Raw genomic sequence first — 12,580 nt, 5'->3', positions numbered from 1 at the left:
ATTATTCAGCCCCCTTAAGTTAATACTTTGTAGCGCCACCTTTTGCTGCGATTACAGCTTTAAGTCACTTGGGGTATGTCTCTATCAGTTTTGCACATCGAGAGACTAACATTTTTTCCCATTCCTCCTTGCAAAACAGCTCGAGCTCAGTGAGGTTGGATGGAGAGCATTTGTGAACAGCAGTTTTCAGTTCTTTCCACAGATTCTCGATTGGATTCAGGTCTGGACTTTGACTTGGCCATTCTAACACCTGGATATGTTTATTTTTGAACCATTCCATTGTAGATTTTGCTTTATGTTTTGGATCATTGTCTTGTTGGAAGACAAATCTCCGTCCCAGTCTCAGGTCTTTTGCAGACTCCATCAGGTTTTCTTCCAGAATGGTCCTGTATTTGGCTCCATCCATCATTCCATCAATTTTAACCATCTTCCCTGTCCCTGCTGAAGAAAAGCAGGCCCAAACCATGATGCTGCCACCACCATGTTTGACAGTGGGGATGGTGTGTTCAGCGGTGTTGCTTTTATGCCAAACATAACGTTTTGCATTGTTGCCAAAAAGTTCAATTTTGGTTTCATCTGACCAGAGCACCTTCTTCCACATGTTTGGTGTGTCTCCCAGGTGGCTTGTGGCAAACTTTAAACAACACTTTTTATGGATATCTTTAAGAAATGGCTTTCTTCTTGCCACTCTTCCATAAAGGCCAGATTTGTGCAATATACGACTGATTGTTGTCCTATGGACGGAGTCTCCCACCTCAGCTGTAGATCTCTGCAGTTCATCCAGAGTGATCATGGGCCTCTTGGCTGCATCTCTGATCAGTCTTCTCCTTGTATGAGCTGAAAGTTTAGAGGGACGGCCAGGTCTTGGTAGATCTGCAGTGGTCTGATACTCCTTCCATTTCAATATTATCGCTTGCACAGTGCTCCTTGGGATGTTTAAAGCTTGGGAAATCTTTTTGTATCCAAATCCGGCTTTAAACTTCTTCACAACAGTATCTCGGACCTGCCTGGTGTTTTCCTTGTTCTTCATGATGCTCTCTGCGCTTTTAACGGACCTCTGAGACTATCACAGTGCAGGTGCATTTATACGGAGACTTGATTACACACAGGTGGATTGTATTTATCATCATTAGTCATTTAGGTCAACATTGGATCATTCAGAGATCCTCACTGAACTTCTGGAGAGAGTTTGCTGCACTGAAAGTAAAGGGGCTGAATAATTTTGCACGCCCAATTTTTCAGTTTTTGATTTGTTAAAAGAGTTTGAAATATCCAATAAATGTTGTTCCACTTCATGATTGTGTCCCACTTGTTGTTGATTCTTCACAAAAAAATACAGTTTTATATCTTTATGTTTGAAGCCTGAAATGTGGCAAAAGGTCGCAAAGTTCAAGGGGGCCGAATACTTTCGCAAGGCACTGTATGTCTTGAAGCTAATAGCAGTGACGCCATTACTGTGTAACTCCGGTAGGGCAACATCTGAAAAATAGCGTGCTTGAGAACCTGTGCTTGACCAGTCGGCGAAAGCCAACATCACCCACGACAGAGAACAGTTGATTGTCACAGGCAATGAATTCCAGTATATTGGCTTTTTTTTATTGACGGATTTCACCTTTTGAGTTGTCTCGCTGAAATGTTCTTACTCTTTCAAATGACTGATCGACTTGTTGACTGCTCGATCCACACAGCAGACGTTGTGGGCTAAGTTATGAATGCTGTGTTTCACGTGTTGCGCAAATTTTACGTGCCGCCATTACTGCACGTTAAATAGGTATGCACGTCAGCTTTGACATCGGTTTTACACATCAGCTTTAAATGTTTGCATTTTTAGCTAATATCGTCTGATTCCGATATGTTCACCGATATATCCCTAGCATCCCTAGTAGTAAGTGAGGTACTGGAGTCCAGGTGTGTCTGATGATGATGATGTGTAGGTGCGCGTAATGAATGATGCCAGGTGTGTGTAACGATGGATCCCAGGACTAGTGGCGGGAGTAGATGTGACAGAAATTCTAATAAAAACAAAACAACTAGTTTTAAATAGGCTCTGTCTAAATACAGTTACAGGCACCATAATTGCTCCCCGTGGGCATATAATATTAAAGTAGACTATGGAGGGTTTTACGCACATCCAAAATAATAATGGAAGCTGGCTAAAATAATAATTAAAAGGGGGACATCGGCTCATTGTTTTGCTCCTCCCTAAGTTGATCTTTCGATAAAGCTTTGGTGATTCATATGTATTTCAAAGCAATCTCATGAGCCAAGCCCATTATTGATAGGCTGGGCTTTCCATGGCACTGTGTGCACATGTAGGCCTAAATGTCTTTTAAACACATAATGTTCACACTTCTATACAGAATAGGAGTCTCCTGTCAGTTGTATGCAGTGTCTTCCCTAAATGTGTGTAGTGTTTAAAAAATATATCTATATATTCTCTATAAAGAATATCTACACATTCTCTATAAAGAATCTGTCGTTGATATGGTGGAGGACTGAATTGTTAGGAGGATATTGGCACCCCTCCCACTTCAACGCAAGATCACTGATCTTAGACAGGTCAGGTAACGTGCGTATGACACTTGCACCTCCCTAGTGCCAGTTGAAAATAGAGCCCTTAGTCTCCCATTGACATACATTTATAACTAGGGTGCGTTCGTAAATTCACTCTTGAGTGTCAGAGTGCGCTCTAGGCATTAGTAAATTCAGAGCATTGTCAGATTGTCCATTCGTAAATACAGAGCGTTTCCCCCTCAGATCGCTCAGAGAGCACACTGGACACTCTGGCTGAGGAGTAGGCTTGATCCGAGCGTTCTGACCTCACAATGCCAGTCAAGAACCCAAGCTAACTGGCTAAAGTTGACTAACTTGCTAGTTACTTCCAGACTCAAATGAGAGAACACCTCACTCTGGCCATTTTTCTCACCCTAGCAGAGCTGGTTAGGCAGTTTTTATGTTATCCAGAGCGTTGGTGACTGCAACTGTGCTGCTGGCAACAATTTAATGACGCTTTTTTTGCAGAGGTTTACTCACACCGGCCATATTCATCGGGTGTTGAGCGTTCGTAAATTCTTCAGCTATTCTGCACTCTGGCACAGTCAGATGAGAGTGCTCTGAAATCGGAGTAGATAGCCAGAGCGAATTTACAAACGCACCCTTAAGTGGAAGTTAGCAAGGATTCGCCACCAAATCTATTATTCTTTCATGTTAAATCATTATTATTTTTGTGGGCCTTTTGAATGGTTCTGTGGTGTTCATCTGTATTCCTAAACTCTGCTTTGTATTCTCATATCCATGTCTTCTAATGTCCCTCTCTCTCCCCCCTCTGTGTGTCCTGTAGAAGTCGCATGATGGAGCAGTACTTCTCCCACAGTGGCCAATACTGTCTGAACCTGGACAGCGGCATGGTGATCGACAGCTACCGGATGGGCAACGAGGCCCGCTTCATCAACCACAGCTGTGAACCCAACTGTGAGATGCAGAAGTGGTGAGTTAGTACTTCTACTACAACAACATGCCATTTCACAGACGCTTTTATCCAGACTGTCTGAGTGGGAATAGAACCTGCGATCTACTACAACAACATGCCATTTCACAGACGCTTTTATCCAGACCGTCTGAGTGGGAATAGAACCTGCGATCCTTGGCATTGAAAGCACCATGCTCTACCAACTTAGCCACACAGTTCAACTCTAGTAGTGTTTGGGGTTCACCTAGGAATGGTTTCCTGGACACAGACCAAGCCAACCGACATGCTTGCGCACTTGCTACTTACTGAAAAGCATGTTCAATGGATATTCTCCATTGAAAGTCATTAGGCTAATGTCCAGGACACCACCTCTAGTACAGAAGACAGTCTGTTAATAACACACAATGGTACGATTTACTAAGTGTCTATAAAGCTTGTTATTTTTTACAAGGAATAATACATGAAAGGTAAGAACACAAGTTAAACCAAGGTTACGATATTGAAAGTAATTAAAACAGGAGGACCTCCACTTAAACGGTGTGTTTAACATGTTAAGAGGAATTTCAGTAACTCTTGGTGGACAGTTGAAGTTAATAAAATAGCTTCTCTATTGTTTAAAGTTTTGTTAACCCCAAAAGGGCCTGAACACAGACCGTAAAAACGGTTAAGGACCTTTGAGAAAATACCTGTTTTCCTTCTTGAAGGTCCAGTGAGTTAACTAGGACACACCGATCTAACAACTGTCTCTCTGTAGTGCTGTGGGGTGTTGTGGAGTGGGCCTCGAATAAGACATTCTACAGGGATAGAGCATTTCCAGCGTGAAGCCAGTCCTCCATCTTGTCACAGAATAGCGATTATACGACGTTGTAGCTGGGGCCTTGGACACAGCTGTATTAGTGCCCCTAGACAATGTGCTGAAAATGCTTTTTGTCCTCCCAGAAAGAGTACATTAGACAGCAAAGTGCAGCCTACACGGTTGTGCTGTGCAGGGAGATTAAAAAAGTATAGTGCACTTTTTACCAGAACCCTATGCTCTGACTGTGCCCTATGCTCTGACTGTGCCCTATGCTCTGGCTGTGCCCTATGCTCTGGCTGTGCCCTATGCTCTGACTGTGCCCTATGCTCTGACTGTGCCCTATGCTCTGACTGTGCCCTATGCTCTGGCTGTGCCCTATGCTCTGGCTGTGCCCTATGCTCTGACTGTGCCCTATGCTCTGACTGTGCCCTATGCTCTGACTGTGCCCTATGCTCTGGCTGTGCCCTATGCTCTGGCTGTGCCCTATGCTCTGACTGTGCCCTATGCTCTGGCTGTGCCCTATGCTCTGACTGTGCCCTATGCTCTGGCTGTGCCCTATGCTCTGACTGTGCCCTATGCTCTGGCTGTGCCCTATGCTCTGGCTGTGCCCTATGCTCTGGCTGTGCCCTATGCTCTGACTGTGCCCTATGCTCTGACTGTGCCCTATGCTCTGGCTGTGCCCTATGCTCTGACTGTGCCCTATGCTCTGACTGTGCCCTATGCTCTGGCTGTGCCCTATGCTCTGGCTGTGCCCTATGCCCTGGCTGTGCCCTATGCTCTGACTGTGCCCTATGCTTTGGCTGTGCCCTATGCTCTGACTGTGCCCTATGCTCTGACTGTGCCCTATGCTCTGGCTGTGCCCTATGCTCTGGCTGTGCTCTAGGCTCAAGTTCAAATCAAAGTATATTTGTCACATGCGCCGAATAGACCTTACAGTGAAATGCTTACTTACAGGCTCTAACCAATAGTTCAAAAAAGGTATTAGGTGAACAATAGGTAAGTAAAGAAATAAAACAACAGTAAAAAGACAGTGAAAAATAACAGTAGCGAGGCTATAAAAGTAGCGAGGCTACATACAGACACCGGTTAGTCAGGCTCATTGAGGTAGTATGTACATGTAGATATGGTTAAAGTGACTATGCATATATGATGAACAGAGAGTAGCAGTAGCGTAAAAAATAGGGGTTGGGAGGTGGTGGGACACAATGCAGATAGCCCGGTCAGTCAATGTGTGGGAGCACTGGTTGGTCGGCCCAATTGAGGTAGCATGTACATGAATGTATAGTTAAAGTGACTATGCATATATGCTAAAAGGAGAGTAGCAGCAGCATAAAAAGAGGGGTGGGGGGGGCACACAATGCAAATAGTCCGGGTAGCCATTTCATAGCCTGCCTGTGCAAATCTGAGTTCTCCCTCACTCTTCTGTGTCTGTTGCTCCTGCAGGTCAGTGAATGGAGTGTACAGGATCGGCCTCTTTGCCCTCAAGGACATGAGCAGTGGCACGGAGCTCACCTACGACTACAACTTCCACTCCTTCAACACCGAAGAGCAGGTGGGTGTGGCGGCACATCAACCATTTTCCCTGATCCACTCCCAGTTACAGCCCCAATTTAGCCTTGTTCCAGATCTGTCTGTGCCGCGGTAAAAAATGTATCTGGGTTGTTTTAGCATCCAAGAGCCCACTCTCCACTGGGTTTGGGTTTCGATCTCAATTTTCCCACACCGTTCCCTTTTCCTGTTTTTGGCACACACTTCACATTCCTTTACCTGTGTCACCTCTTACCTTGAACTTCTCTCCCCTTACATTCTCCCTCCTACTGCTGCTTACTTCTCTCTACTCCCCTCTCTCTACTCCCCTATCTCTACACCCTTCTCTCTACTCTCCTCTCTCTACTCCCCTCTCTCTACTCCCCTCTCTCTACTCCCCTCTCTCTACTCCCCTCTCTCTCTACTCCCCCCTCTCTCTCTATTCCCCTCTCGCTCTCCCTCTCTCTCTCTACTCCCCTCTCTCTCTCTACTCCCCTCTCTCTCCCTACTCCCCTCTCTCTCCCTACTCCCCTCTCGCTCTCCCTCTCTCTCTCTACTCCACCTTTCTCTCTCTACTCCAACTTTCTCTCCCCTCTCTCTGTCTCCTCCCCGCTCTCTACTCCCACTCTCCCTCTCTCTCTCTCTACTCCCATCTCTTTCTCTCTACTCCCATCTCTTTCTCTCTACTCCCTTCTCTCTCACTCTCTTCCCCTCTCTCTCCTCCCCTCTCTCTCCTCCCCTCTCTCTCTGTCTTCCCCGCTCTCTACTCCCACTCTCCCTCTCTCTCTCTCTACTCCCATCTCTTTCTCTCTACTCCCTTCTCTCTCACTCTCTTCCCCTCTCTCTCCTCCCCTCTCTCTCCTCCCCTCTCTCTCTGTCTTCCCCGCTCTCTACTCCCATCTCTCCCTCTCTCTCTCTACTCCCCTCTCTCTCTACTCCCATCTCTTTCTCTCTACTCCCCTCTCTCTACTCCCCTCTCTCTACTCCCCTCTCTCTCTCTCTCTCTACTCCCCTCTCTCTCTGTCTTCCCCGCTCTCTACTCCCATCTCTCCCTCTCTCTCTCTACTCCCCTCTCTCTCTACTCCCATCGCTTTCTCTCTACTCCCTTCTCTCTCACTCTCTTCCCCTCTCTCTACTCCCCTCTCTATACTCCCCTCTCTCTCCTCCCCTCTCTCCTCCCCTCTCTCTCTCTCTAATCCCCTCTCTCTCTCTCTCTACTCCCCCCTCTCTCTCTGTCTACTCCCCTCTCTCTCTCTCTACTCCCCTCTCTCTCTCTGTCTACTCCCCCCCCCTCTCTCTCTCTCTCTCTCTCTACTCCACTCTCTCTACTCCACTCTCTCTACTCCCCTCTCTCTCTCTCTCTACTCCCCCCTCTCTCTCTCTACTCCCCTCACTCTCTCTCTCTCTTTACTCCCTTCTCTCTCGCTCTCTCTACTCCTCTCTCTCTACTCCCCTCTCTCCTCCCCTCTCTCTCTCTCTACTCACCTCTCTCTTTCTACCCCCTCGCTCTCTCTCCTCCCCGCTCTCTCTCTACTCCCCTCTCTCTACTCCCCTCGCTCTCTCTCCTCCTCTATTTCTTTACTCCCCTCACTCTCTCTACTCCCCTCTCTCTCTCTCTCCTCCCCGCTCTCTACTCCCATCTCTCCCTCTCTCTCTACTCCCCTCTCTCTACTCTCCTCTCTCTCTCACTTTCCCTCTCTCTCTCTCTCTCGCTTTCCCTCTCTCTCTCTCTCGCTCTCCCTCTCTCTCTCTACTCCCATCTCTCTCTGTCTTCCCCGCTCTCTACTCCCCTCTCTCTCTCTCTCTACTCCCCTCTCTCTCTCTCTCTCTCTTTACTCCGCTCTCTCTCTCTCTCTCTCGCGCTCTCTCTCTTTACTCCTCTCCCCTCTCTTTCTCTACTCCCCTCTCTCTCTCTCTACTCCCCTCTCTTTCTCTACTCCCCTCGCTCTCTCTCTCTTTACTCCGCTCTCTCTCTCTCTCTTACTCCCCTCTCTTTCTCTACTCCCCTCTCTCTCTCTCTCTACTCCCCTCTCTTTCTCTACTTCCCTCTCTCTCGCTCTCTCTCTGTACTCCCCTCTCTCTCTACTCCCCTCTCTCTCTCTACTCCCCTCTCTCTCTCTACTCCCCTCGCTCTCTCTCTCTTTACTCCGTTCTCTCTCTTACTCCCCTCTCTCTCTCTCTACTCCCCTCTCTCTACTCCTCTCTCTCTCGCTCTCTCTCTTTACTCCTCTCTCTCTTTCTCTACTCCCCTCTCTCTCTCTACTCCCCTCTCTTTCTCTACTCCCCTCGCTCTCTCTCTCTTTACTCCGCTCTCTCTCTCTCTCTTACTCCCCTCTCTCTCTCTACTCCCCTCTCTTTCTCTACTCCCCTCTCTCTCGCTCTCTCTCTGTACTCCCCTCTCTCTCTCTCTCTACTCCCCTCTTTCTCTATACTCCCCTCTCTTTCTCTACTCCCCTCTCTCTCGCTCTCACTCTCTCTACAGCAAGTGTGTAAATGTGGCTCAGAGGGCTGCCGGGGCATCATCGGAGGGAAAAGCCAGCGAATCAACGGGATGCCTGGAAAGACAGGCGGGGCACGGCGGCTGGGTCGACTCAAGGAGAAACGCAAGTCCAAGCACCAGCTGAAAAAACGAGTGCGTGTAAGGGAGAGAGACTAGAGGAAATGTTAAATCAGGTGTCTTGCTACTGCCACTGCAATGGGTCTTTGATATTTACCGTCATCAAACGTTTTAACACAGCGTTTTTATGGAGCCTAAAAGCAAAGACATTGTATTCTGGTCCTAAATCAGTCAATATTTTGCAATGTCTTTAGCTCTGTAACCTAGAGAGCGGCTAAGTTTATTTTAAGGGGCACTGTGCATGTAGAACAGAGTGGTTCTTTGTTTCAAAGGAGCTTTTTGTGGGGTGGAAGGTTCGATAAAAAAAATGACATGGACTTGAATAGTGAGAGGGCTGGACTGAACAGCAGCATAGGATCAGTACTCCTTTATCTCTAACTCTCCCCCTCTTCTCTTTTCCCAAGGAGGAGGATTCAAGTGACAGCAGCATAGGATCAGTACTCCTCTATCGCTAACTCTCCCCCTCTTCTCCTTTCCCAAGGAGGAGGATTCAAGTGACAGCAGCATAGGATCCATACTCCTTTATCTCTAACTCCCCCTCTTCTCCTTTCCCAAGGAGGAGGATTCAAGTGACATCAGCATAGGATCAGTACTCCTCTATCGCTAACTCTCCCCCACTTCTCCTTTCCCAAGGAGGAGGATTCAAGTGACAGCAGCATAGGATCAGTACTCCTCTATCTCTAACTCTCCCCCTCTTCTCTTTTCCCAAGGAGGAGGATTCAAGTGACAGCAGCATAGGATCAGTACTCCTTTATCTCTAACTCCCCCTCTTCTCCTTTCCCAAGGAGGAGGATTTAAGTGACATCAGCATAGGATCAGTACTCCTCTATCGCTAACTCTCCCCCACTTCTCCTTTCCCAAGGAGGAGGATTCAAGTGACAGCAGCATAGGATCAGTACTCCTCTATCTCTAACTCTCCCCCTCTTCTCTTTTCCCAAGGAGGAGGATTCAAGTGACAGCAGCATAGGATCAGTACTCCTTTATCTCTAACTCTCCCCCTCTTCTCTTTTCCCAAGGAGGAGGATTCAAGTGACAGCAGCATAGGATCAGTACTCCTTTATCTCTAACTCTCCCCCTTTTCTCTTTTCCCAAGGAGGAGGATTCAAGTGACAGCAGCAAGTTTTATCCCCACCTTCTTATGAAACCCATGTCCAACAGAGAGAGGTACACACACAGCACACGTGCCAAACACACCCCATCCGCCCTTCACGCACACATACCCACGCAAACAGAACACACACACTCACCACTCTCTCTCTCTCTCCCTGTGGCTCAGGAACTTTGTGCTGAAGCACTGTGTGTTCCTACTGAGGAACTGGGAGAAGATGAGGGAGAAGCAGGAGCTGTTGAAGAGGGAGGGCGAGAGGGAGGCCAGTGGCGGCCTGTCCATCTACACACGCTGGGGAGGAGTCATCCGCGATGATGGAAACATCAAGTCAGGTGTGTGTGTGTGTGAGGAGTCAAAGGTGTGTGAGACCCCACATGTGCAGGAAAACAGAACTAGAATGAATAGAATAATCATTCTATACTGAACAGAAATATGAACGTAACAGGGGCACTGTAACAGGGGCACTGCACGCAACATGTAAAGTGTTGGTCCCATGTTTCATGAGCTGAAATAAAAGATCCTCAATATTTAAAACATTTTGTGCAGAAATTAGTTTAGTGAGCATATCTCCCTTGCCAAGATAATCCATCCACCTGACAGGTGTGGCATATCAAGAAGCTGATTAAACAGCATGATCATTACACAGGTGCACCTTGTACTGTTGACACACAACCAAAAGCCACAGATGCCTCAAGTTGAGGGAGCATGTAATTGGCATGCTAACTGCAGGAATGTCCACCAGAGTGGTTGCCAGAGAATTGAATGTTCATTTCTCTACTATAAGCCACCTCCAACATTGTTTTTGAGAATTTGGCAGTACGTCCAACCGACCTCACAACCACAGAACGTGTAACCACGCCAGCCCAGGACCTCCACATCAGGCTTCTTTACCTGTGGGCTCGTCTGAGACCAGCCACCCGGACAGCTGATGAAACTGAGGAGTATTTCTGTCTGTAATAAAGCCCTTTTGTGGGGTAACTCATTCTGATTGGCCCATGCCGAATCATGTGAAATCTAGAGATTAGGGCCGAATGAATGTATTTCAATTGGCTGATTTCCTTACAGTTCATATAACTCAGTAAAATTGTTGCGTTTATATTTTTGCTCAGTATATTTCTATATGCAGTTATGTGCCAGGGGTAAGTTTTCCCAAAAGCTTTGTAGCACTAAGATAATATTTCATCCTTTCCCTACAATAGACTTATGATGACGTTAGTGCTACAAAGCTTTTCGGAGAAACCCCAGTTAAATCCGGAATATGAATGCTGTTTTTTGTATGTGGCGTCGAGGGGAGTGTTTGTGATGGCTTGTCGACTCAATCGCCCTGTGCGTGTGTCCCTTTGTCTCCGCAGACGTGTTCCTGACACAGTTCTCGGCGCTGCAGACGTCCCGGTCGGTGCGCACGCGGAGGCTGGCGGCGGCCGAGGAGAACACGGAGGTCACCCGCACCGCCCGCCTGGCGCACATCTTCAAGGAGATCTGTGACATGATCACCAGCTACAAGGGTCAGTGACACACACACACACACACACCTTTATTTAACTAGGCAGGTCAAATTCTTATTTACACTGACGGGATATAATATTAGCACAATTAATTGGCCTACACTACAAATTGAACAACATTTTTAACACGTCTGATTTGTACATAATACATTCAGTGACCATACCATAATCATTTTGATCTGATTACGCTAAATAAAATCACCATGTCTCAATTAAAAAAAAACATTTTTAGTCTATTTTTCCGTGTGTTGATTGGTGGGGGAAAACAGGTCTACTAGCCTACTGTAGGCTACACTACTTTATTTACATCAACATTCGTTCAGATCCATTAGCTTGTATCAAAAGAAAGGTAGATAAGGAAAATCTAAGTTTCAGGGATGAATGTACAGAGAGATATGCGTTCAATGCCAAGCCAGTGTGTCTTATTTGCAATGAAAATGTCGCTGTTTGCCAATAGTTAAATCTCAGAAGTCATTATTAATCTAAGCATGAAACTTTCAAGTGGCCTTCCCGCCCCAGACGGTGGCCCGAAACAGAAACGTTGACGCGTTAACTGCAAGCTACACACACAGCTGACATTCTGTCACTTAGACGGGTTAAATCTGCAGTTACAAGGAAGAGGGAAAACCGCTGTGGACATGGTGGAAAAACTTGAGGCCTTTACTATGAAGCTTGAGTTGTTCCATTTGGGCTACTGCATTTCAGCACACTGGAGAAACGACAGGCAAGGGACTAGGCCGCAGCATTGTCACACAGGTGAAGGAAGATTTCATCAAGCAGCTGAGGGACAACTTCTCAACCAGATTTGAAGACTACAGCATGCCCAAGGATATCATTGCGTTTGTACGTGATCCTCTCAAAGTCCGCCCAGGTGGAGAATACTCCTCCCTTGATAAGAAAACGATACCCTCGCTGGATGAGGCCGCAATTCAAACTGAGCTGATTGAACTCCAGACATCGAGCCAAATCAGGGATGCGCTCAGTAGTAGTGCTGAGTCCTTGTGTGCGTTGTGGGTGGCATGCTCAGAGGAATACAGCACTATAAAGAAACGTACATTTTATGTGCTAACAATGTTTGGATCGATTTACACTTGCGAGTTCTCATTTTCCTCTATGAACGTAATATAGACTCACGACGGGAACCGGCTTTCACGTAAGTCAATCGAGGACTGCCTGCGCTTCAAAATCTCACCCGACATCCACAAGATCGTGTCCGAGGGGAGGACTGCCTGCTTCTATTAGGCCATATATTTTCTTATTGTAGAAGGTGCTGTTTAGCCTCATAACTGGCTGAGGTAGGCTAAGGTATTTTATATAAGACTTGGATGAAAAAGACTCCAAATAAGCTCTCTTGTTGTTTGTTTGTAAAGTCAAATTAAAATGAAGATTATTGTTGAAGTGAATTACTTGACTGGTGTAGTTATTATCCATCTGTTGCTGTGCAACACTTGCATAACAAGTTAGCTACAGTACAAGTCAGAAGTTTGGACACACCTACTCTTCAACGTTTTTTCTTTATTTTTACAATTTTTCTACATCGTAGAATAATACTGATGTC

At 46.6% G+C, this 12,580-nt stretch overlaps 1 protein-coding gene across 8 annotated transcripts in view; it reads left to right on the top strand.

The window, feature by feature from the left end:
- The window catches only part of ash1l (ash1 (absent, small, or homeotic)-like (Drosophila)), a 46,593-nt gene that overhangs the window by 20,922 nt on the left and 13,091 nt on the right, over window positions 1–12,580 (top strand). For 5 of the 8 annotated variants that reach the window (XM_036952501.1, XM_036952500.1, XM_036952498.1 and 2 more), the window contains 6 exons: window positions 3,341–3,487; window positions 5,709–5,817; window positions 8,275–8,430; window positions 9,503–9,573; window positions 9,686–9,849; window positions 10,870–11,022. In XM_036952501.1, the coding sequence (XP_036808396.1) occupies window positions 3,341–3,487; window positions 5,709–5,817; window positions 8,275–8,430; window positions 9,503–9,573; window positions 9,686–9,849; window positions 10,870–11,022 (800 nt within the window). The remainder of the gene's footprint in view (window positions 1–3,340; window positions 3,488–5,708; window positions 5,818–8,274; window positions 8,431–9,502; window positions 9,574–9,685; window positions 9,850–10,869; window positions 11,023–12,580) is intronic. The other 3 variants (XM_036952504.1, XM_036952505.1, XM_021571626.2) reach the window with 2 other exon arrangements.

The sequence above is a fragment of the Oncorhynchus mykiss genome, chromosome 18, assembly GCF_013265735.2.
Source record: "Oncorhynchus mykiss isolate Arlee chromosome 18, USDA_OmykA_1.1, whole genome shotgun sequence".
Lineage (NCBI taxonomy): Eukaryota > Metazoa > Chordata > Actinopteri > Salmoniformes > Salmonidae > Oncorhynchus > Oncorhynchus mykiss.
Note: the sequence above shows the minus strand (reverse complement) of the source record. Positions and strands in the feature narration are given on the sequence as shown.